Source organism: Apaloderma vittatum, unplaced genomic scaffold, assembly GCF_000703405.1.
Source record: "Apaloderma vittatum isolate BGI_N311 unplaced genomic scaffold, ASM70340v1 scaffold38114, whole genome shotgun sequence".
Taxonomy (NCBI): Eukaryota; Metazoa; Chordata; class Aves; order Trogoniformes; family Trogonidae; genus Apaloderma; species Apaloderma vittatum.
The window spans coordinates 17,501-44,572 of NW_009711665.1; the positions used below are offsets into that span (position 1 = coordinate 17,501).

The 27,072-nt window shown below is 38.1% G+C and overlaps 1 protein-coding gene across 1 annotated transcript in view; it reads right to left on the reverse strand.

Annotated features, from left to right (window-relative positions):
* The window catches only part of URI1 (URI1, prefoldin-like chaperone), a 36,495-nt gene extending 14,203 nt beyond the window's left edge, over window positions 1-22,292 (reverse strand). The window contains exons 1-4 of the mRNA XM_009867699.1: window positions 21,870-22,292; window positions 15,787-15,821; window positions 11,712-11,790; window positions 9,342-9,477 (exon numbers count right to left, since the gene is read on the reverse strand). Of these exons, the coding sequence (XP_009866001.1) occupies window positions 9,342-9,477; window positions 11,712-11,790; window positions 15,787-15,821; window positions 21,870-22,292 (673 nt within the window). The remainder of the gene's footprint in view (window positions 1-9,341; window positions 9,478-11,711; window positions 11,791-15,786; window positions 15,822-21,869) is intronic.
* Between the last annotated feature and the right edge of the window lie 4,780 nt (window positions 22,293-27,072).

The following is a 27,072-nucleotide window of genomic DNA, read 5'->3' on the forward strand; positions in this document are numbered from 1 at the left end:
GTCTCATACAATGCTATGAAGGAAGCTCTCCTGGTTTGAGCAAAAAGATCCCCTCTACCATGGGATCAGCAAAGTCACACTCCAAGAAACTTTTTTAAGTAGTAACTCACGTCATTAATCCAGCCAGCTCCTTCCACAGAACTGCTTCCTACTATTTATGATACTTACATGATCACCAGCACTGTAGCATGTAACAAACCTCATACACCTTAAATTATTTATTTTCGCAATATACAAACATGGCAGAGCATCCTGCTACTCCCATTTTACAGACAGGAACATGTGATGAGGGAAAACTTGACTACAAAATAGTCTAGTTTTTCATCTATTTTCAAAGTGTTTTCTCGGTATTCTTACTCTTTTGTTTTTCCTTTTTTTTTTTTTTTTTAAATGCTCCTCTTGCCTATCTAATTTAGTATTTGGTTAAGTATCTCTCTGGTCTAATCCTAAAAAGCTTTAAGCATATACCTACATAACTACTACCCATCCAGTTTCCTGGCTAGGGTATGCAGTTGTAAATATTTCCAAGATGGCATTTATTATACCAATAGGCCTTTCAGATACGATGTGTGAAAATATATTAACAATCACAAAATTATTACTAAATGCATTTAAGTAGACAAAATGAGTTTGTAGTTGTACTTACAAACCAAAATCTACTTAGTGATTCAGACTCCCACCAACAGGTCGAGATCCCTCCTCCCTCTCTTCACACGCAGATGAGGGAATTATCCATGAAACAGTCAAGCCAAAACACAACTCTCACCAAGCGTGTGAGATTACTCTCATCCTAATTTTAACAGAACGTATGCTTTTTTCCCCTCTATTGATATTTCACAGTGTATAAAATAAAATTCCTTAAAAATATCTACTTGCAGTAAATAGTTTAGAAAGAAAATTATGCATTTTGGAAAACGCTACTCAAGCAAATGCCCGTCCTTTCCAACAAGAGGCACAAAGACACAGCTCAGACTTCTGAGTTATTTCAAAAGCATTAGCCTTTAAGCCAAACAACAACCTACGTGTCAAATGTGCAGTCATCTCCATTAGTTAAGCTGTGTTTAAGAAATAGCTTAAGATTCTCGCCTGAAAAATGCTCTGCATTTACATTTCCTACTGAAGTACTATTTGCAAAAAAGTATTCGACACCTGGGCAGTGCCAGACACACCCATCAGAACCACAGCTCCTTCCACGCGCAATCGGGGTCCTGCTCCCCTCTCACAACTCCTTCCTGAGCCGCCTCGCCCTCCATCCAATGCTGCAGCGATCACCTCTCATACGCAGCTTTCGTTCTTCGGTTAATTCCTACCAATATCGTCCACAGCTTTTTTCGCAGCCTCCAATGACAGAATCAAAGAAAGGTGACCATCGCGTTTGTACAAAATGCTCCCATCGGTGTTTTCAGCTCTTGACAGAAGTCTCAATGTACATAAATGTCCAGTCTGAGACTAGTTCTCCTCAGGCTTTTATTTTACACTCATAGTAAATGTGATGCTTAGCTGTTTCTTAAAACATCACGAGTGTCTCAGTCCTTGTCTGCACATCTAAATATTGTTCAACAGCCATCTAGGTTACGCTGCTTCTGGAGCACCAGCTTGCGATCCTGCTTGCCAGACGGGAGCGCGCGGGTAGCTGCATTAGGTGAGGACACGGAGCAGTTACACACTGCGTTTTATTTTAAAGTGCTGTACAAGCATTAACTAATCTGCCCAGCGCACTGTGAGGGAGGTAAGTATTATTCTCTCCTATTTTACAGACGAAGAAACAGACAGTTTAAGTGATTTGCCCTGGGCCACGCCGCACGTCAGTGGACAGCTGGGATTACCAGGACGCTCCATCCCCATGTCCCCAGCCAGCCCGGTCGGCTGATGGAGAGACCTTCCCAGGGCCAGACCCCTCGGCAAAGAAGGGGTCTCCTGGAAAAGGGCTCGTGCACTTAACTGCAGGGGCAACTCGGGGTTTCGTGTTTTAAACCTGCCACTGTGCATGCTGAAAGCCTCCAATGTCATTCACTGAATTTTAAAACGTACCTTATCTAGTGAGAAACAAGTCACTTCACAAACTGCAAGGATTTTTGTTCATTAAGACCCCCAGAAAAGTACTGGTAAAGTAAGAGAGGCTCCACAGTCTCCTCCTCTTACTACCCTGTGGTTTAAGCTTCTTAGAGCCTTTTAAGACGGATTGAACCAGAGGCTGTTGTCCAACTTTGTCACATCCAATAATCTGAGAAAAGTCTGACATGGCTTTCAGGTGAACCCAAGTAGTTCCTATTTACAAGTCTCGCTAAACCAATGGGAAAGATTGTTCAGCGCCACAGACAAGCCAGAGTTCTAGGACTGTTTTCCAGGACCACCAGAAGGAAAAATTATTTGAATAAGAAATCAGGATACCCAGATCTCCTCTGCACAGCAGCCTTTGAATATTTACAGGCAGCAAGAGTTCTTCCCATTTAGATCACTCTTTTCCAGCTCCCTTATTAGTCTGAAAGGCCTTGACTGGATTTCCTTACACCATGATTAGCCAGGTTTAAGAAGCTGTCCTCTGCTTGCTACATATACACTGGTAGAGTGAAAAAAATAATTGGGAAACACATTTCATATTGTTGAAATGAAGTCCACCGAAGCCAGATTTTACAAGACATGACAACGTACTAATGCCAAACTGACACAAATTCTCATCTATGCGTTTTGGCTTTAATGGGTTAATTAGCTTGGCTGGATACAAATTTTAATTATCTGAGTTTGACATTAATGTCCTTGGAGTGTTGTCTGTAAGGATTTGGGGAATCATAGACATTATTTTAGTTACTTCTGGAAACTGTGTGTTACACTGGGATTTAAATAGGAAGAACAGACAAGAATAGTGAGAACAGGTTGATCTATTTTGAAAAGTCAGACTTTGTGAAACAGGACAAACTGAGATGAAGCTGAAGCCTGGTCTACCTTGCTAGGTTCAGTTAAGTCTTCAGGGGAGTCTCATGGATATAACACTTAGAAGAAAAAGGCTGGAAGGTTAGGAAATAATCTCCTTTGAGGATAGGTGACCGGACAGAAATTTTAAATTAAGTATAACAAAGAATTCTGTACGTAATTGAGATTTCGAGGTAAGTTCTCTTCATAGTCTAACACAGTTTCTCAGGCAGAGGGCAACCAGTCTTTAGTTGGTTATGTACATCCAGAGTGTTTATATACATCCAGAGTGTTTATACAAGCCAGGGAAAAATCACCCACCTCAGCTACCAGCAGTGGCTCAGTTCCTCCAGAGCAAGGACTGAGTACCTGCACCTGAAGGCAGCACCTCGGCGGTTCTCCCTCTCCCCTGTGGCAATGCCACCGTCCTGTTTCAGGTGCAGAAGGGAAGTTACACAGGGGAGCCACAGAACAGCATCTGGCATGCAAAATCTTTGAGCAGCTATTGCTAGCATAGCTACGACTGACCCCTGAACAAAACAAGAATACCTATCATGCGGCCTGTTAATGGCAATGTTAATACCACTGAGGCTGGAGGTAAAGTATCAGGCAACCTAATGCACACAGTCCACTTCTGAATTCTTTGGAGATGGAGGGTATTTCCTCGCAGAAGTACAGTACGATTACAAGCACTATTAATGGTTGAGTTACAGCACACTATTTTAAGCACAGTACTTATTTTCTTGCTTTTAGGAGTCTGTATAGGTAGATCAATCATCTGATGATTTTAAACTGTATTTTAATAAATATATATTCAATCTGCAACAAAATTTTTAACCAATAATTTTCCAATAAAGAGGTTGCTTGAAACAAGTAGGATCTACAGTTCTGCAGAAAGCAGTGTCTAAGAGCTTTGCAAAACACTCTTCTTCGTTCTTCTTTCCTGTGCGTTTTTCTAGAGATGCATTTGTTTCAAGATTCAAAAGAGAATCCTGATTGCTCTTTGTGTATATGGATTTAAGCTCTTCGTGCTTGCAACAACATAAATTTCATTCATTATAACAGCAACTGCACCAGTCCTTCAAAATGCAACACAATCCTTTGTGCATCAGCTTTACAAGTTTAAAACACAACCTTCATTCTGTTTTCCATGTTCCCCCGATATCAAAACCAAAGTCATTTCGATTTTCTTCTGTAAAAATCTGTATAGGTAATTTGGTTTTAGGAACACTAAATAAAAGCAATGCATTTCTCTTTTAGGCTCACACACTTATGTAATTGCTAGAATTAAATGAATATATTTAAATTCCTCCAAAATGAAGGAGGGTAGCATTCAGACAACTCCTGTATTGCCCAGTAAGAATTACAAAAAGGCAGGGGCTTCTCTGAATCACCGTAGGTAACTTACAGAAAGGAGACTATTCTCCTTACTTTCTTTCACTGTGTTCTGGTTAAAATACCTAGACTGTGGTCCTGCGAGAAACCAAACACCTCCTGGGAACTGCAAAGCAAATTTAGAGCACTTAGCACTCCTCCGAATCAGCTCCCAAGTTAACAAGGGTAAGGAAGGAACTGATGGAGGTTATCAAACTAAAAAGTGATAATCGCAAAAAATGGTTAAAAAATGGTCAAAAGCACAGTGAAACAAAATTCTCCAGCATTCAGGAAAAAAAGCAGAAAAAATGTATTTCTATTAAAAGATAAAAACAATAGCTAGATTTCTTTTCTGCCTGGTTTTCCCCCCCAAAAAGTGAGTATGTAAGTTTGTATTATGTTCTTGAGAATATAAAGGAAGTTATTTTCACCCTTGGATGAAACATTAAAACCTCTAAAGGCCTCCCTCATTCACAGATGGGAAATGGAAAGCCTTCCTATCATATATTTTGGAGACAATATCCTTTTTTCTGGAAATGCTGATAAGGAACAAATTCAAACTGGTCCTCATCCGCCTGGATCATCTTATTTATAAAAACAATGGTATCTTTTAAACCCTGTATACTAAGCTATCGGTCAACTTTGATTGACGCAAATATTTGTATTAAAGGTTACATACTGCAATTTACAATTGGGTACTATCACAATACTGTATGTTAATGTAATCAGTATTTTCATTTCATGAATTCATTTGCGGCATGACACTGCAAGGGTATTCTTACATATACTGAAGACGCAATTGCCAAGTAGTTCAACAATTCTCCTTTAAGTGGGATTTTTTTTATCTGATAAATTTTTAACACAATAAAACCACTCCTAGTTCTGTGTGCATGTTTTAATTTCCCACCTTTTAAAGTGTTTAGACACTTGGAATACCTAGCATAGTGAATTAATCCACAAATATTTACAAGAAAAATCTATTTAATTTCCTTCTATAGTAACTACCACAGGGACTATTGTAATGAAAAATTTCCCATCTTAAAGAATTAATGAGATTACTGATATAGAGAAAAAATGTAATTTATATCATCACAAACATGTAAAAGATATAATCCCATATTCACAAAAAGAATCTTTATTCCCTCTTTGAATTCTGAGACAATACAGTCTTGCCTTGAGCAGAACAGAAATATTATGAAGTACCTTAAGCAAGATAATTGTAAGAGAAAAAACTACAATTGCATTATTGTTGTGCTAAACTGTGACATACTTAAAAAGCTAATTTCTTTTATTATAACGGAATTTGGTGTGCATATCCTTTTATCTACTTCACTATTTCTTCACATTTCCATGCACAAACATATATGTAAAGTGTTTCCCATTATCTGTGCTACCTGGCTTAACAAACTCCAACAAATTTAAAACAATTAAAAACATACTTGGCAATTCCATAAACTTTACTAGGTTTATTTTTTTAACAGTTTGGGAACTAACTGAATATCCAAGATGTCAGAAAAATGCACAGCAAATTAAAAATCTACTGCAACTCAAATATTATTCAAGAAGACATGATCAATATTTTATGAAAAAGTAACATTTGACATGAGTGACTGTCCCAAATTTTACCAAATACATTTCAACCAATCACAACACTGAACATCTAAATCAAAAGCTAAGCAAACAAAAATGTATCCCCAAAATAGGGCTTTCTACAGCTATGTCAGTTAAAGTGCATTTACTTTTAAAATTCAGTACAGTCACCCTTCAATTATTCCTTTCAATTAAATAAAATTTAACCAGGAAATTGATCTGCTGTGGCTGGGAATTTCTCTGTTCCAGAGAAGTAAACATCTTCTCACTTGTTCTCCTTTAAAAAGCAAATTTAACAAAACTACTAAGACAAAAACGATGACCTAATTAGGACTAAGTAATATTTAAAGCTTTTATATATAGTACACTCCTACTGCTACCCCTAACTTCCAAGGCTTTATACTCATTGATACTGTCTGATGTATCTGACAACACTATTACTGCTTAAGCATGCAAATTAGGGACCCGGTTTAGCGGCTGACTTGGCAGGGCCAGGTCGATGATTGGACTCGATGATCTCAAAAGGTCTTTTCCAACCAACACTGCTCTGTGATTCTGTGAAATTCATGTTGTCCATTCTTGTATGCATCCAACATACCATATACAGAAGGAACCATACTGTAAAGAAAATCTTCCACGAACCTTGATTAAACTAACCACTCGGGCAGTGGTGTCCTCAAAGGCAAACAGGTGACTGGAGGTCTTCAAAGGGCAGACTCACACAACACCCCTCAAAGGCAGTAAAGCAAACTCCCCAGAATCAGCAAGAAACAACACTGTCACAGGAGTCACAGGAACCTCTCACCTAAGGGAAACCACTAGAAAACTTAAACCTGAACGGATGCTCTCCCACTCCTCACCACTTAGGAGAGTGGGACACAAGATACGGTAAGCAATACAAATGTGTGTATTTATTCCTTATAACTCTTTATTTCTGCTAAAGCAGAGAATTACTAGTGCTACACTAATTACGTTAATTTCAGTTACTTGAACAGATTTGACCAGCTAGTTATGAAAAAACACCCATCCAAATTAAATAGAGCAATATTGGATAAAAAAAAATGTAGGTCACTGAAGAAATAAACCATCAACAAATGTTACCAGCTTTCTGTTCTGGAAGCAATTCCAGCATGAGCCTTTCTTTGCTCTGTTCAAACCCCGATTCCTATATATCAAAGCCTTTAAGTACATACTGGCCTTAAGCACATGCTTAAAAAAGCTTTGCTGTGTTGGGGCCTCCCGAGCGGCACACAGGACATTGGGGACTGCTTGCAATATAATCCACCACAGTAAGCACACCCTCTTTTCCAGTGTGTGTGACCTACTCACAAAATTCATATCCAAAACAAAAAGATTACGTACTAAAAATCAAATCATGTTGCATCAATGTAATGATATCCATCCGATATCCATCACCCCATAAACTACAAAGCCCCTACGCTCACAACACGCCCCTGGCACCAGAAGTCAAACCTACAAAAATAACTACAGTGCAATACACAAAAAGGAGACTTTAAATTAATACTTGTGAAACATCGATCTTTCACATTTGGGCCACAAGTGGCGAATTCACATTACACAGCAACAGCCTACAGGTCTTTTATGCACATAACTTCTTTTTAATTAGAATAAACTAATAAAATCTCCAATATTCTCCTCTAAGTTGCCCTCATACAGTATTGAAATGGTTGAAAGAGTTATTTTTTTTCAGAATCATATGCACTAATATGGTTTTTATCATCCAAAACTGAAAATAGTCCTTTAAATAAAAAGTTTTTAGTTAATACCAGTGTTTTGGAGCCTCCCACTGGCAGCCATCACACAGCTGAAGTGAACTATCAACTGAATGGAGGAGGGTTTATATCCAGCATCAATGACTACTTTGCCTTAAAAGAAATTAGTATTTCAGAGTTTGTATTTTAAATGCAATTTAAAAGATCATAAAGGAAAGAATCTGTCATTTATTGTGTGTCTCCCAGCAGACTACTTACTGTTAAAATGTCTACTATGCAAAGGTCAAATGATTTCACTGAACGTAACAGTGACAAAAATATTCTGCCACACTGAAGAAAATCAGATGATCAAGGAAAAAGATATGGACCCGAGATCTCACAAGAGTCACAATAAATAATGTAGATTCAGTTCAGTAAGAAAGAAAATTGCAAAGTTGTGCCAGGAGAGCCAGATTAAGAAAGATAATGGGTAAAATACCAATTACATACTTTTGGCAATGTTCTTCATAAAGGTATATTTTAAAATAACACAGCAAACAGATTTTTATTAAAAAATCCAACTTTTCTTACATAAATATTGGTTGCACAGATCTGAAAAAAAAAGTATTCAGACAGGAAACATCTGAGGTATTCTGCTGCAAGGAGCAACATGGATAGCTGAACTCAAACAAAAATCCAGTGTAAATAGTTGTGGTGGCTGTAGCATACACAGGGTAAGGCTGCAGTGAGCACTCATTCAGGAATGAGACAGATTACAGGTAAAACCAACATGAAAAAAATTTACTCAAACGCTTATCTGAAGCAAACAGCAAAGGCTAATAGGTACCAATTTATTTTCCATTTTATTGTGCTTTTCCTTCCTTGACATTTACATCAAATATTTCAGGCTCTCGTTCTTTGTAACATAAAGAGGTTCTGAAGTGCACCATGCACACCTCTTGCTGGTGGTCCTAGCTCTTCAAAGCCAAGATCTCACCACCAACTAAAAAGAGCTGGAAACTAAACCAGGAATTGCCTATCTGCCTCTGTGATGTGCTGCTACGGAAGATGAATTTGGAGGTCACCAACGGTACGTGATCTGGGGAGATCCAGTGGTTCTCTCCACACTAATGGATAGAAACACCAAGGGCAAGAGGCAGAAAGGCAGCCAAGCAGCAAGGGAGGAATGAAAACAACAAGCAGGAGTAGAGTATGTATATAGAGAGAAGAAAGCTGGAAAATCATATGGACAAAGATTAAAACAAAAAAAAAAAACAAAAAGAAAAGCAAAACAAAGCAGAAAGGGAATAAAATATAGGGAGTAGGTAACTGAGAGCAAAAGTACAATGTGATGTTCACTTTCTGGAAGACAATACAGCATTTCTCACATTAAAGACAAGTGAAAGAGGGATTTTTCATTTTGTTTCTTTTTTTTTTTACTTTTGAGTATAATAAACAAATGTACAAGTCTCAACTGATGTTCTATTCTAACACCTAACACCAAAATCCAAATTCTGGTAACTTAAGCTGATGTATCTCAAAGAAAGCTCTGGCTAGATGTTTTTTTAAAAACAGACATATCCAATAAAACACCAAGTAAAAATGGAAAATAAGGTGCTAAATTGATACTTCATTTGAATGAGACTTCTGTTAGCGAGATCACACACAAAAAATACCCACAGTGTAGATGCTACTGATTTTATATATTAAGACACATAATTTTGACTACTAAATTATGTTCAGAGACATACTTACGTTTTTTTCTGTGCTCAACCAGCGCAACAGCCTGCTTTGCCGAGCATTTTGAAAACCAGTTGTCCCCAAGCAGAACAGTAACTTCATTGGTGTGGACAAGTTTTCCTGGCATGAAGGCAAGAGGACCAAAAGGTACCTGTCAAAGGCACAGAAGAAACTGCTGAAAATCACTAATGAAAATAAGACCTACACAGTCGTTCATATCTTAGGGTTTTTTTAAAAAGTAAAATACAGAGTTAAAGAAATCAAAATTCTACAGCAGTTATTTAATGACTAACCCTTCATAAATATTAGATGACCAGATCAATTTGAATTTAGCAATCTACTTACAAAATCAGAGAAGTGGTATTTAACTTGACAAGTTGTTTTGTGATGTAAAACTATAGTATAGCTGAATGCTCACGTGGAAAACAAATTCACTTAATTCTAACATGTAAGCCTTGATAATAAAAATATTATCACTTAGGTGAGTTACCTATTTGTCATACACAGACTACATTAATTTCCTAATAAAACTAAGTTTAGCTTTACTAAATTTTTTAAAATACTTATGTAGGCATGGTCAAGCCAAAGACAAGTTGCTTGTCTCAACATCTGCCTTGCTAACAGTAAGTAGCTATAAACCTCAGGGTAAGTTTGTGGGGCTGCTAGCAGGATCACAGGCTGTGCTTCATCTCACTTTGTTGTATCATTCACCAGGTGCAGACCTTCAAGGGATGCTCCACCAAGCAAGACCCATTCTCTAATGATTCTCCAGGCACAGGAACAACATATGAAACCAGATTACTTCAGACAGGAGTATGCTGGCAATAAATAGAAGAGGTATTTCTCAATACCTCATTTTAAGACATATTACAATGTATGGGACATTGTTTTTACGAATTAAGAAACCTTCCAGAGCCCACACTTTAGAGATGATGCTTGGGCAAGTCCAAATGCTGAGGAGGAATCTTGGTCAAGCCCAAGTCCTGTGTCCTGCACCAGACCCTACTTTCATACCCTCACACCTACTGCCACCTGCCTGCCTGCCCTTGGGCTTCAGTTGCAAAGAAATTAGGAGAACAAAATCAAATTGAATTAAAATTAAGGTGGCAAAAAGCTAAGAACCACATCCATGTCAGGTTTTGTCTTTCTTAAGGTAAAATTAGATCCGTCTCAGTCAGCTCGTATCAGTTCCTTCTACTTCATTCCTCTCCTGTTTGCTTGACCTCCTCAGCATAGCCACTTGTGTTCTCATCAGTATCCAGGAGGGTACCAATGCTTGAACAGTTTTCCAGAAGGTAGAATCCTGATGTTAAGACTCCACAGAATGTCCTTCTCCTACACATGTACCCCTCTTGACTCAGTTTTCTAGTAGCAGACTGCACCATTTGCATGCTCACTCTTCCCCCAAAATGATGAAAGCAAAATTGAAAACATATGAAAATATTTGGCTAACAGGATAGGAACTATTTATATAAATTTAAAATAACAGATGTGAGTTGACATTGCTGCTTTAACTAAGACTAAGCCCTATCTAGCTTTTTTAAAAATAGGGTTTTTTCTATGCTTCGAAACAAAACAATCTTACCACTTCGCATCATGTGGCCAGACATAAACACATAAAATCCAGAGCTGAATCATTAGCACAAGAAAGAGGAATACTCTCTTTTCCCACATGGTAAGTGTACTCCAATACCGTCTTACTAACAACTCAACTCTATATGCTGAGCCAGGCTGGCAAGGGAGCAAGCAGTGAGGCACTTTGTACTGAAATTAGCCATTGAGCTATTCTCAGTACAAACTCCCTTCCCTCAAAGAAGTATCTTGAATTTGGCTCAAGACGGGAGAAGGAAAAAAGAAAGACAGAAAAGCCAATCTGGTCAAAACTCTGGTGAACAAGATGAAGTTTACACAGGGAGCTGTACAGGTGTTAGGGAAGATTCAAAGCAGCAGCAAAGATCGCTACGGCAATGTGAAGATTGGTGAAACAAAAACTAGCAGCAGCTTTTTGTGTAAAAATCAATGTTCTAGGGTTTATTTCCTTGAATCAGGAAATATTACGGCCACTTTCTTCTCAGGAAATGACTAACTACCATAATTCAGTTATAATTATAGCTTTCTATACAATAGATTTACATATCAAACATGTCAGGTTTGGTGTTAGCATTTATGTCATCAGTTCTCAGTTGTCAGTAACACTGTAATTTATAATGAATTTCAAAGAAAAAAGAAAGAAACAAAAGCAAAGGTTCAATTATTATCATAATATATGTAACATTACAAAGTCCTATGTGGCAGCCGGAATCCTGAGCACCTCATCTCCAGTGCAGATACCTGAGTTACTAAAAATTTTAGCCCATTTTCTTGTGTGAACCCTACAGCACATACCATGATATCGTAGGACAGTTTATCGGGCAATGTACGGAGTCGTTCCTGAAGAGCCTCGTAATCGCTCTCCACCTTCTTCCTGTTGACAAAGTCAAGTTGATTCAATTTCATATCTAAAGTAAAGAGTTAATGTTTTTTCTAATGGTAATTCAAGAACACATGAAAAATACAGGAAAATAAACTTTTTCTCTTATATACAGTTGATAGATTAACAACTTATTTGTAAGACTTGGGATGACAAACATTATTTTAGAATAACAGGTATTAAAATACGGACATGATCGCTTTAGTCTCCCTCTGAATTTTGTGGGGGTCAGTGCAAAGAATCAGTTATTTCACTAGGATTTGGCATACCTCATTCCATAATCAAATTTAACAGTTATATCACCATCAACATTTAGAAAAACAACTGAATATCCAGTTTATGCTTTATAAGAGGCAAATTCTTCAAAGCATCACTTGTAACAGAGAATTCATGACCTTAGTTTGAGCTGATATAAACGGGCAACATTTTAATTAATTCTGATTTTTATGTGAACTTTGTGTTCCTACTGAGAGTCACCACGCCTCAAAGATGGCTTGACCACTAGGATTCTGTAACATCTGCACCCCTCACAAGGGACAACACAGGTGAGGAACATCCCTTCTGCTGCTTCTCTACCCCAAATGTAAATAAGGCTCATGCTACATGTTGCTTCCCAAGACAAAAATGTCTCGGTGAACTTAGGCAAATTATTCCACAATGGTCATCTGGCTCTTCAGAGGACTTTGCAAGATATAGCATCTCAATTGCTGCAGGGATTTTCCTTTGAGTGCAAAACAAGTAACTGCACTCCCTCTAAAAAAGCCTTCTTTTGTCAAAACGTTCTTAAATTCGTCTGGAAAAAGTCTTTTAATGGACCACTGCCATTCTGAATACGGTCGGAAATCAGTTCCTGCATGAAGTAGCTGGCATATAAATGTCAGGTTTGATTATATTGTTTACTTGTACTTTAAAATAGTACACATATATATGGTAGTAAATTCTGCAATAAAAGGCAACTGAAAACACGGAGCAGCACACTTAACAACGCTGACCCAAGATGCAAATGACAGGTTTTCTGAGGATGATTCAGGAAAGCAATGTATAAATGTGCTGAAAAATGAATGTCATAGCTGATAACACAACTCTCAAAATATTATCATTGATTTTCTTAGATTCCTAAGCAGAGTGAAATCTTCTTCAGCATTTGTCATGAAAAATTAACTGATGCTTCGCTGTTTTGACTCATTTGCTTCCACAGTTGAACTCTGCTGTAATTACCCCAGTTTATACCCGGAGTACTTCGTATTTTAAGTTGCTGAACTGATCCTGAAGAAAACAATTTAGTATGTTGCTTGGACATTAAGACCATATTCCATATGGCTGCTTTACAAAAGATGCTTGCTGCTGCTTTGGTTTGCCAGTAGATCTGTCTCAGGCATTTTAGGCAAGTTTCTCTGTCCACTGCCCACATCAAAGTGAAAATGTAATTCACTTCTCTCAAAGAAGGACAAAGTCATGAATCTTAACAAAAGTCACTGAGATCTTTTTTTTTTTTGGGGGGGAGGGGGCAGCAATCTAATGACAACTTGGTGCCAACGATAACATCCAATTACTTAATGATGTTCACAGAATCTGGCCTTTGCCTCACAAAGATCTGCATTTGAGAAATGGACACTGATGCGCTCCAATCACCCACTAAAAGATCCAAACAGGATACCCCAAGCCAAAGGCCTTGCCCTTGTCTCAAACACAGAGAAGACTCTGTGGGAAGAGCATGGTATGAAAATACCCCCACGCGCAGTAGGATTAAACACTCCCATCGTTTCATGGCTGAAAGTCACTCAACACTTATTCCTTAATCTGAAAAGAAGATATTGCCTTTCAGGTCTGACTGCTGTCTGTTACTGAATTATCTGATTCAAGGACAGGAGAAATCAGTTTCTACAAAGCTATTTTGATTTACAGAACAAAGTATGTTTCTTTTTTTAGTGGCACTGCTGCCCTTCACTGATCAAACCTCCACCACGGGAGTCTCTAAAAGTGCAGCCACATCCTGAACTGGACCATCGAGACAAAGAAAATGAAAATCAATCCTTTTAATTAATTGGCCTGAAACATCATTACTTAAAGAAGGATGCTGACCTCCTTGTTCACCTACAGCTGATGGTCACACAAGCTCTGGTGTGTACCGGCACTATGTTCAGTCCCAATAAGCAACGAAGAACCAAGGGGAAAAGGGAGGATGAATGTTGGGAAACATCTAGACGTGCGTTTCCACGTGTGTCTAGATGTTAAATTCCATATCACACCCATTACTGAATTTATGGCTTTAGTTCAACAAGTGTACTAAAAATGAAAAAGAAAATAATTTAATGGAAATATATTGAAGCTGAGCATTTAAAAACCCTCTTGTTACTCACGCAATTCTATTTAACAGTCTTCTGTGTCATTGACTACTTAAAAGGTCTTGTATGAACAAATTACTCAGTCAAAACAAAAGCATTCAGCTCTTGTACAACAAGTTTGCTAAATTTTAAATACTTTTTATAAAGCAAAAATTGCATGGAGGCTGTACAAAGTGCTTTTCTACACACAAGATATCAGTAAGTTAAGTTTTCTTTTTAATATTCTGTACTCAAAACTCCCAAGTTCATGGGGCCATGGCCAGTTTGCATAAAAGCAGTCACATGAGCAACTCCTCCTTCCACAGTCAACCCTCCCACCCCACTCCACAAACCTCAGCCATTTCTATAAAGGGAAAAATTGCCATAACTTTCCCAAATTTAAAAATCTGCTCGAATTTTGAGTGTTTCTGTCCATTAGTTTATTTTTGAAAAATACTGTATCTCGGTCAAAGGATGTAAATGCAGAATTTCATGTGGGACCAAGTCGGTACAGACCCTGCGAAGCTCCTGAGAAAGTATGTGTGCTGGGAATATTCTGCCTGACTTCACCACAGCAGCACCAGTAGGCACTTCAATATTATTTCCTTTATTGAAAATTAACGCAGCCTCTGAATTTTAAACATAAATGAAACATATTAGTTTTAGACTATTTTTGTGAGCCAATAGTCAGAATTTAATACGATGATGTGTATAGATTGCCTTGATTTTTTTCCTCTTATCCAGCGCTTGCAGCCTATGTGCATTTAAACTAAAAACATTTGATACACACTAAATATAAATTATTTGCTTGGAGATCTTTCAGGCATGAAGAAAAAGCCTCTTAAAATAAATTTAAAATATTATATGCTTGATGGTGTATAACCAAAGGTTTAATCTCCTCACTAAAGGGGCAGTTGCTGTGATTCTGCAATAACCCTGCAGACAATAATCAAGACAGCTCCTGTTGTTCTCTCAGTAAAATCATGGTAAACACAGCATGGCTATATTGTAATTTGATATCTGTAAGATCAACTGTTCTATCTCACAGTAACTCCTAAGATTTCATTCACCATTAAATGTACATTTTCCTCAGATGCCATACAAAACTATTATTTACTAAGCATGTTTTCTATTAACCATAGATTGCCAACAGAGAAAAAAGTGCCCAGAGATAATTTTTTTTACATAACAAACCATTTCTTTCTAAGTATTTCAAACTAAGCTTTATCACACCCTTCACTGGGGGGAAAAAAACAAGGAAACCTTACTTTCACATTGTTGTAGCACATGGAGGGGTGGAAGCAGGATTTCCCTACTTGCTCCATAGTTAGAAAGAAAACAAGAATTAATTAATTAATTCTACCTTGGGAGTACCTTTGCACCCATCAGGCAAATTCAGCATTCATCCCATAAGGTTACTTGGGGAAAAATGATGAATGAGCTGGGTATTTAAAACAGAAGTAAAAACACTAAGGCTCAGTGTATTTGTGATATAAATAACGATATCAGTGGAAAATACTGAGCGTACACTGCAACAGTTCAGAGCTATTGCTAACTATAATCCCCAAAACATGGCTATCATTAGAATAAACAGCAACACTTTACTAAAATATAACTAGGTTACTCATCAGTATTTTAAGCATGTAATCAAACATTTTTCACTTACCAGTGCTGGATTTTTTCTTGGCAGCCAGTGACCACCTGTCATTAAAACAGATAACTACTCATGAAAAAACAAGGCTGAGCACACAGCGGCAACGTCAATGCATCAGAAACTAGAACAGCAGCTTTACAGATTTGGTGGTGTCTCTACGTACATTTTTATTTGTCAGTGCAAAGGCATGTGGATGGTAGTTCTTAAGCAGCACACTTTATCATCCACTAATGTGGACTGATAACCACAGAAAAAATTACAGCTTTTCAATTCATATTTTGGTACAATACCTGCTCCAGAACTACCAGGTGACACACGATATAAGACAAGCAGTACTTTGTGCAATCTCAGATCTATTTTCAATGTTACATGTTTGCAGAGTAAGAAAACAAGTTAAATTGTAACAAGAAATTAATGCAACTTCCATACTGGGTCATTAAAAAACAAAACCAAATTAACTCTACAGCACCAAAAAGATTTTTTACTTTATAGCTACATCAACAAATATTTCCACCAGACATTTTAATTTGAAAAAGCACAAATTAATTTTGTGGTGTTTAAATACAAGGATATTTGACAGCATTATGGGCTGCTGGCTTCCCCTCTGTTCTGTTGGGATGTCAAAGAAAAAAAGCAACAAAAAAGAAGTTTTAATCTAAGTATTTAACTTATTTCTTTACGCCACAGGCTCTCCCAAGAGATTCAAAATAATTTGCAAAATAAAAGACATTGTTAAAATGAAATCGTTCTTTTCTTTTTTAACTGTATTTTTTAGACTATGTAGATATAGCAAACAGATGAGATGCTGAAACCTGTGACCTTCTCTGACACAATTACGAGGAGATTTTGTCTTTCAAAACATATTATGATCTCTGAATAATGGTTACCAAAAATATAACACAAACAATTTCATTCAATTATATGAAATGCAATGAAGCCATGAGGCAATTATATATGTCTAGACATTTTCTCAATGTAAGCATTTTCTTGATTTTTTTTTTTACAAATTTCATTTTTCCTATAGCCAAAATAATGCTAACATTTGAAAGCAATTAATGAGAAAATTTGCAGAGAAAACAATAACATACATTCAAGTACCACTGAAATCACTGGAGCAGATAATTCTTTTTATTTTCCCAAACAACAGAATGAAAGATAATTTTTTTTTAGTTAGCATATGTGCAGCTATTGCAGAACAGATCTCAGACCTTCTATTCACATAGGAGTAAAAAAATGGGACTATTTTGTGAGGTAATAATTCTTTAAACAGAGTAAAGTACTTAAATGAAAAGGACTAGCTCTACATTTGTGGTTATGCTATTTCATAATCCATCAGGAAATTCAGCCAGGTAGCTCATCCTTTGTAAAACAAGTTTAAATCTATGATTTGCTTTAAACTCCTATAAATCAAAAGACTAGCACGAATTTTCCTCAATGTGCAACCTAACTACTTTTAAGGTTAAGAGTAAATATACAGACTTCTGCAGGATATCAACTCAGAAATCTAAGATACACTATTAATATTAAGCTCATTTTAGGAGTAAAGTTTCCGTAACAGGTATAAATTGTACAGCACAGCAACGTTTGATAACAACGCTAACACACAACGGAGCCCACCACTGTCAAGTAGAAGAGTCAGAGCCTGTTCTATCAACGTGATTCTTTTAGATTTGGTAGTGATTGTGAAAATCAAAATTATTAAGCATACAAAAATGTTTACAAAATCCTGTAAGAAAGTTCCAGTTTAATTGCCCCATTATAGATGAAGATGGAAAGGACAGGAAGCTTTCCATTCCCAGTACATGACTTCCCATGCATGAAGTGAGCTAAAAGCACAAAAAGAAAAGCCCTGCACACCATAAGAGCAGCATGTTCATTAACCTCTACATGATAATCCTTTCGTAGCTGCATATTAACTAGTTACATATTCATAATCATTTACATTATTTAGAGGACTTTCTATGAAAATTTCCAGGCTATATCCATTAGCTACAATGTTAAAGGTTACAGAAGATAGTCTACTTAATGTTTCCAGGAAGCTTTTTTAATTAGTAAGTATGTAAATTGAGCACATATGCTTTTTATGTTTTTAAAAAATAGCCCAGCAGTAAAACAGCGTAGGGGCATAGACTGTTTCCATCGCCCTTTATCCCCTTTAAAAAAAAAAAAAAAAAGAAAAATCAATAACACCAATCAATTTTAATTTAATTCTTCTTCTTTGATATAATCTCTCTTGAAGGGATACTAAAGGGTGGAACCAACAACAAACCTTTTCGTTTCAGTGGCCACCATAAAATGAGACCTTTTGCAGAAGTGCTAAAACATACCACCTTAAAAATATTTCAGGCTGCACTTCTGGAACTGAACTCTATTAAAAAAATAGAGAATAAATATTGAAAAATAGATGGAGATCAATTATGCATATGTCCTTTATTAGGTCAGTCACACTGTTTGGATAACAACTGGTCTTATCATAGCAAAGAAACAAACAGATAAATATATAAACAAATCTTTGATTCTTTGCCTTTAATCAAACACAGGAAAATCATTAGTCTATCATCCACACATAATTTATATCTAGAGTTACAATTAAAGAATGAAAATTCCTTTCAGGTTAAATAAAATAAATGACCTGTTTGTTTGTTCATTTGAGTTCAATTTGTCTGGACATTTAATGCCCCCAACTGTGCAGTACTTTTAAGGCATCGTAGTCGAAGTAGTATTAATAAACTCTAAACTGTCCTCTGTTTTAGGCATAAAAATGTATGAGTTTGTGAATGCACGCAGTTATCAATGGCTTATCTGCATACTAAAATATTTATTAAACTACTCTTGCAGCAAACTTAACATTACGTAATTGTGGGGCTGGTTATTAAAGAACAGGATCTACTGTCAGAAAACACATTCCACAGTCTTAAAAGGAAGCAAACAGGCAAATACCTTGTTTCATTCCTTTCCTTCAAGAGCAATCTGTCAAAATTTAGTGTTTCTCAAGCCCCTGATGGGAGAGACCCATACCTGGGAGCTCCACAAGCGGCCCCCCGGGACAGCCCCGGGACGTCACACCTCTGCACCTGTAACTAAAAGCGCAATTCTTTCTGCATTAAAAACCAGATGGTTGGAGGAGGAGATTACGCCTTGGTTTTGCTCTCATGACTGCCAGGTTGAGCTATTTAAAGGTGGGTGTATGTTGCTGCTTTTAGGCTATCTCCCGTTTCTAGGTTTCACAAGCAGCGTCACAGCAGAGCAGAAGGACCAGCCTTAGAACCACATCCCCCAGGTGTCCCTATGCCCCTCTGACCAGCTTGCATGTTGGTGACTCCACACCACCCGCGAACCACTCTTACCATGCAGCCAAAGGCATCACAGCAGCCTGAAGGCAGAAAATTCCTTCTGTCTGCAACCATTTCTCTCTTTCCAATCCATTTATTTGTATTTCAGCTTCTCTGCAATCTTCCATCTGAAGAACCCCAAAACTTTTCCATGATTTAAAGCATACAGCGCCGTGGAAAGGTACCGCACTGACTTTGCAGGCTGAGTAACTCAACCACTAACTCTGGTCAGGAACAGTAGAAACTGAAGCCCCATCTCCTAACTTGGCAGCCAGACAGTACAATCACTTGCAACATTCCTTTGAGATGTGAGGACAGGTGAGAAGGATGCTGTGGCACGAAGCCGATTCTGACCTGTGCCCACGGGACTCTAAACTGTTCCACATGACCCCAGCTTTCCCCAGCAGGTCCTCACCATCACGTACAAGGGCACATCTTTCTTTTCTTTCTTTCTTTCTCTTTCTTTCTTTTCCTTCTTTCTTTCTTTCTTTCTTTTCCTTCTTTCTCTTCCTTTCTTTCTTTCTTCCACCTGCTTTTTCCTTACCTGTTGCTTCTGCACATGCTCCCATTACTAACAGCTGAATATAATTCTCTGTGGTGCTTCTGATTTTCAAGGTGGTGCACAAATAGTTCTGGTCTCAAGACCACTCTGTTTTATTTAGGTAGTTCTCCAAGGCAGACTGCACTCACGTGAATGTCTCTACTAAGCAGCTAGGCACTGCCTACAAAGGTTATGGGTTTAGCACACTGAGGGTAATTCTCTCTCACCTGTTCTGAGCAGCAGTAACACAAGCTGCCAAGTCAGAATTTTATTTACGTCTCAGCTCATGAAAAATTATAAGCAACAGAGCTCGTACCAGTATCATCTGTAGAGAGTTTTGGGTACCAATGCTAAACTTGCTGCATCCAAGTCACACACTTATGTTCAAGTCTAAAGAACCAGAAACTGGTATTTTAAAGATGAAAATTAATTTCAACGAAAAAATTATGAAAATAAAAATACTCCATGAGATGGAGTACTTAAATGAACGAGAGGCTATTTTCGCACTTGTGGGCACGAACGTGAAAGTATGCAGTATGGCACAAAAGCAAAGTTTCGATTTAAACAAATTGCAAGTTGGGCATCTAAGAGACCACCTAAGTGTGGGCTGTTTCTAATGCATACTTGAGTATTTTGCTTCAAAACTGTGGCTCACAATCTCACTGGTCTGAAATTAGAAGCTAGGGATGCAGATCTAATCCCAGCTCTGATTCTATTTCTTCTATATGGCCTTGAGCAAATCACAACCTCTCAGTCTACATTTCTTCATCTGCAAAATGGGGATAATAGTATTAACCTACCCACCTCAGAGTGTTTAATGATGATTAATTAATGTGAGAAAAGCACTCTAAAGATGTAAGAGCACTATATAAGTGATAAAGCATTATTTACCACTTGAAAAGTAATCTGAATAAAATCAGATATGCAAGTAATTTGTTTACATGTAGCAATAATATAATTTGTGACTATTTAATCTTGAATTAGTCTCACTTTAAACATCCCTTTCAATCACATTTCCAGTTACTTAGGGAAAATGACAGTATGGAATATTTTTTGTGGAAGCAGAGCAAGTAATGAGGTGGTAATTAAAGTAAGGGTCTAATAAAGTCTAAAACCAATGATCTGCCTTCAGGATACTGTCCCTACCATTTGGGACTGCGTAAATATCTCAGCCTTGACCTTGGTTCTGTTGTTCAGAACCTTCCAGAACTACAATGGAAGCTGGTGCTGGTCTTCTGAAATGCAGATCCACGTTTGCAAGGCTCACAATAAATCCAAGATAATTTCCACTACTGACCTAATTCAGATGACTCCAAGTCTGCACAGTTTTCACTGCTTAACCTCCTACATTTGAGTATTTACTGCAGTTGATACATGCACATGAGCTGCCTCCATCTGTAAATGTTTGCAGTATCAAAACCCACTCTGCCACGCAACTCATGCATGAGATTTCTCTGTCACACCCCCAAACCCTAAAAGTTTACCAATGAAATAACCAGCTCGCAATATGACTTTACATTACAGAAGAACGCTACTAGGTGGTCAAATATTTAATCATCTCTTGGTAACAAGGATGTAACAAGCCACATGCAAAATAAACATTTAAAATGAATTTTCATTTTTTCCTCTAGGAAACTACATAGTACTTGCCTAAAACAGCAATCACTGATGGAGAAAGACAGAATTAACATTTGCACAATTGTTTTTCCTAGAGCCCCATTTTCAATCAAAAAATGAAATAAAACTATTAAAAGTTCTTCAGTCTGTTGGCAAAACTGTATGATCTAATGGAAAAAGAAGAAAGCATTTCCGAGCTCTCATATTCATTTATTAAATCATATTACTCAAAAAAACACTACATTTCAACAAATTATTAACATAAATCCCCCTTTGGCTGGAAACTTTTGCCTTTTTAAGAAATGTGTTTGGGAAGAATACTGAGGGAAAAGAGACTAAAAGAAATTGGAATCATGGCAAATATTTCTTTTTAAAGGAAAAAATCTTATTTAAAAATATAACAACGATTTTTACCTTTTCCTAGAAGAAAACAAGTGAAGATCTACTATTTTTATATTAATTGTGTACACAGAAGTGAGCCTCTCAGTTTTGCAGAAAAAGTAGTACTTTATTATTTATCAATAAATAAAAACTAAGTTCAGACCAAAATTATTTGGGAGAGCTTAAAAATTCTACTTGAAACATCTAAGAATCATACAGCAGACCGAAAACACCTCATCTTTTCTTTGCCAGCTGGGAAATTCTGCCCTCTCAAGACTATTTTGTGTTGTCACCACTGCTGTGGGCATGTACACAACTGACTTAGAGCTCCCTCGCAGCAAGGGAGGCAAACACATAACCGTGGCACAGCAAGCGCGGCAGCGCGTTCCATTCCGACAGCCAGGCAGGCAGAGCCTGCACCCTTCTACCTTCACTTCCAGCCACGAGTCCCTAACACCCTTGCGCTGTTGTTCTGTTTGTCGGTCCCCTTTGGGAGTCATTTCAACCCAGCAGAAATTCCAAAGGCAGTGGGACATTTTCCACTGAGTGAGTTTAACTGGCTCTGAACCAAGTGAACCGGTGCGAGCCACGAACAAATTGGAGTAAGGTCTCATCTTTCTCTGGTAGCAAGTCGGTACCCATGTCATGTCACTTCATCTCGAGACAGAGCTAAGAACTCGTAACTTTTTAAGTTAGCTTACTCCATTCAGGTAAACATAGTCATGTGGCTATACTGTAACCAAACTAGCTCAGGCACCGAGACAGTGGCACACCAACACAAGCACAGAGTTCTCATGATCCAACTTGCCAATCATCTCAAGCAGGTTTTGCAAGGTTTAATGTAGTGTATGGTGCAACAACGATGCTGCTAGCAATACGTGACTTAACTAGCTCAAAATCCTCATGAGCTGTGGCACCAGCCTCACAGACGTACCTTCAGGCTGTGGTTCAACGTTCAGCCACAGTCCTGAGTAAACTAGTCTGTCATCCCTCCCTGTCCCCAGCTACTCAGTTCCACTGCCTTATCCTTCCAATCGTGACATCAGCTGCTGGCAGCCGTGTGATGCTGCACAAGCAACCACATCAGGGTACCACACTGTCTGAAAAACATTCCAGGGGAAAAAAGGAGGAAAAGGGTCAACAACAAAGTTTGGTTTTGGCTGGATCCCAGCCCAGGTCACTGAGGAGTGTCACAAGACCGCTGCTCGCAACTGCTCCACCTTGGTACGGGCACGGCCGCGGCTCAAAGGGCCAGGCCAGTTTCACCTGCCGCTGGCCTGCACTTCCCCCACCACATTCATGCTGGCACCTGACACGACCACTAGATTCCTCTTACCCCACAGCGGTCTGTACAAAAGCAATGGAGGGATTCACCCTTTTTATGACAGTGAAATTGCAGCTGACGCTAACAGGCAAGAGGAACCACAAAACCAACAGCTGCACAGTGCAGCCACGTGTCCTTACGCCCCACAACGCTGCGTAGTGCACTTGCTGCTCTGAGGGCCTTAAGATGGCAAGCTCAGAGTTAGCATATCCATCTGCAAGACTGGAGCTTCACTTCAACAGAAAGCACAATTTCACAGTCTTAAAGGAATAAAGAAATACATGAGGCAGGGGGTACCCAATTCAACCTGAGAAGACAGCTTATGAGCAGAACTTCCAGAATGGAGACATGCAAAGATGCTACAGGTACTAAAGATGACTCTCAAACAGTAACCTGGTCACTGCATCTGCTCGCACAATCTGTAGACAGAGGAGCAGCACAATTTAGTAACATTCAGACTTCAGGGATATAATCTCATCTATAGATTTTAGTTACCAATGAGGCAGGACACATAGGGACTTGCCCACCCCAGAATAAAGGCAAAGCTCTTTAAATCCTTTTGTGAATAGTTTTACTTTAATCATCATTAAGATCTGTTCCTTTATTTCATAGTTCTTGACCCTATATAATCTAGCGGGTATTTAATTCACACTAATAAGAACATAGACAAATATTGACTACAAAAAGTAAAAGTGATGCTCAATTAACACTAGAGAAACGATAAGTATTACACTGAAAGCTTCCAGATAATGACTGAATTAGTCCTTTAACTTCAAAGCAGCACATAAGAAAACATTATTGGAACCCACCATTACAACAAAACACTGGACAGGGTGGAGTCATCACAAGTTTCTGAAGAGGTAATTGTCCAGGTACCCTTTAAAAAGGAGTGTGGCAAATGAAGCTTCAGAGGGGTCCTTTTAAAAAGGAACATGTCAGTTCAAGCTTCAGACACTCCTCTGACTTTTCCAAAACAGTTATTACGCAAAATGAAGTCCCACTGCACTGGTGTCCCATACCCAGGCTCTCTCCAGATTCTGTTAAAACTTGGATGTAGGCTGAAAAAAGTGCAACACCCTGGGAGACGTCGCACTGGAAAGCGCACTGAATCTCATCTGCTCAGACCACAGGCAAGCAGCTCCAGATCCCCGGTGGCTCCTGCAGCAGCATGCAGTGTGCAAGGCCCTACTCAGTCTTGCTGCTCTTTTTCAGACTGCAGAAACAGCTTTAAAACTGCCAAGTTGCTGATTTCATAGGACAGGCACTACTTGAGAAAGACTTAAACAGAAGCAGCCATTCCCAGAAGTAATTCACACAAGAAGAGAAAACAATTTAAAAGAGTGTAAGTTTAGGATTCTATGATTTGTTTCCCCATAAGCACCTACAAGTTCTTTAACTGTTAAAAAACTGCCAAGTACCCAGGATCCTGAAAACAACTTAGAAATTACAGATCATACAGCTCCACCATTTAAGTTCATAAAAATTAAAGAATGTGTCATAATATATATTGGTCAGTAAGTTATGGTAATGCTGTACTAAACCTAATTATGCTTTGTTGTCATCATGAGTGACAAGACAGTCACTTCCTTGTCCTAATTTTCCTAATAGGAAAATAAAACAGATGGGTTTGTCAGTGCAATACAAAAACGAAAAAAAATTGATGTTGCCTGCTAACGCTGGAGTCCTTTAGAGTCTCCATGCCTGTGTTTGCACTCTGCAAATGTCTCTTGGGTCTAACTGGTTCTGTAATGTTTCCCTTTACGGATATCTTCATTGCATTGCTCAGAAACTATAGAATGCATCAGCCCACTGCAAATTCACTGGCTATACGAGTCTTACCAAACCATACTGATCCAACTTGTCAACTTCCTATCAGTTAGTAATCCCAACCCATTTGATTGCAGAAATAAATGTATATCAAATATTATGTTTAAATAGCAGGCTCTATAGCATGAGAAGCCACCTATTTAAATAATTCATTTTATAATTCCTGTACTAACTTGCAATAGCTTTAACACAGTATTTTCAGCTAACATATATTGCTTTTGCAAGTAATCCATGATACATGCATTATATTCTTCTTACAGAAATATTCAAAACTTTACAGAGGCACTGTGCTTCCAATGATGGTCTTTATCATGACAATTACTAGATACTCTTCTATAATTTATCCCCAAGATACACATTCTAAGTCATGTTTTTATACAAAGTGCCTTTAGTGGGAGCACTGAAAATTGCTTTTAACAGTTTCGTCTTACTATTGCTACAAATTAACAAGATGAAACCTGTCCAACAGGCAAGCAGACCTAAACAAGAATTAAAATTACTTTTCACCAGGGGTCCTAAACCTGGAAGTTGCAGCCTCAGTCAGATTAAAAAGATAGAAAGTCATGAACATCCTGTTCTTTTAATATTTTTAAACAGGAAGGAACCCTCAGTTCACGTGTTCTCCAGAGCAGCTCTTCAGCACTTGAAAGCTGAAACTCCTAGCTGAACCAGAGTTGTACAATGGTCTGGATGATAAAACAATCAATCGTGATTCAAATATTACCTTTAATTCTGCAGATAGATAATGCTGTATTGCACGATTACACTAAAGATTGCCCTCAGACTAATGGGAATAAATAGGTTTCTTTATACTTAATCAAGCATCACTGGGACTGCACAGTAATTAAAAGAAATATATGTGCATGCTTAAATGTCAGTATATATAGATATAGTTCTGGCTAAATAACTTTACTATTTGTTATGATACTCATACTATGATTACTAGTTTACCAAAACACCAGATAACTAATTCTCCCTTACTCTCTTTGTGCTAAGACGAAAACACAAGCCTTCAACTTCAGTAATTTTGTGAGAAAAATATGAATCTCTGATAAGAAGCAGTTGAAATGAAAAGATCTCCTCCATCTTAAAATACAATATTTTTGTAACTGAAAATACTGTTGTAATCCAATTATGTATATTCATTGCATAGAGGGAAAGTCTACTATATCTTCATCATGACACTCCGTTGTAGCCAAGATATGTAGTTCTTTAGTATAATTTCATATTGAAGCTGAAGTGTTCAATTTTTTTTAGCCAATTTGCAGAAATTATGTAAAGTTTCTCTATGATAAAATATAATTTTGGTACATCAGCCTAACAGAGGCTTAATTAATGGTCTCCTGGGCCTCTTTTCCACTGGAGCAGATCTGTTTAAGAAGACTCTTAAACTTGCTTACAGAGGGGTCTTACCATGAACTGGGAATAATTCTATGCGGTTATGACAGACATCTACTTGCACATTAGGCCTGACTGACACTAATGTAGCAGACAAATTATTCTTCACCAAATTCTACCACCTTGAAAATTAACTGAAGGAGCCCAAGCAAATGAGTTGCTATCACCAATTATTGGTATAATGGGTCACCATCTGAGCAGAATGGACAACAGAGGGTATTCCAGCAGATCCTCTGTTCATTCGCATTAATGGGCAGTTAGTTAGGTAGATCTTTTAGTAATGATCCAGTGTGCTGTTCGAAACTAGACACATTATTGCACACAGTATTCCAGAGAGAGCTCGTGTTTTACACCACATACCTATTACTCAATTTTCTTACTCTTAACTAAACCAACGTGTGACAAAGACACACAGAAGATAAAGACCTCCATTATAACTTAGGAGCTCTAATGTGCATCTTGGAAGCAGCTTTTAAAAATTGTAATCGTATTACAAAAACTGAAACACGTGCCAACTGAGCAAATGTTCTTGTGCTAGTAACACACTGATCATGATCACAGGTTCCACAGCGACTCCTGCACCCACAGAGCTCACTGCGAGGCTGGGACCCAGGAGCCCAAAATCACACGCGTTAAGAATCAGCAGGGCCTGCTCACCTCAGATCATGAGTGTCACCTGCAGGAAAGGGTATCTCGAGTTTTGGGCTATGGCCACACGTGGAACCAGACTGTGAATTCTCAGGAATCATCTCCGCAGAAGAGTACGGCTCTACCCATTCAGATGTAACAGGCTCTACTCATTTCAAACGCAGCCAGTGTTTTTCAAGGCAGGTCATGAATCTGATCAATTTTTGATACATCCACTCTCCCAGCCGGCC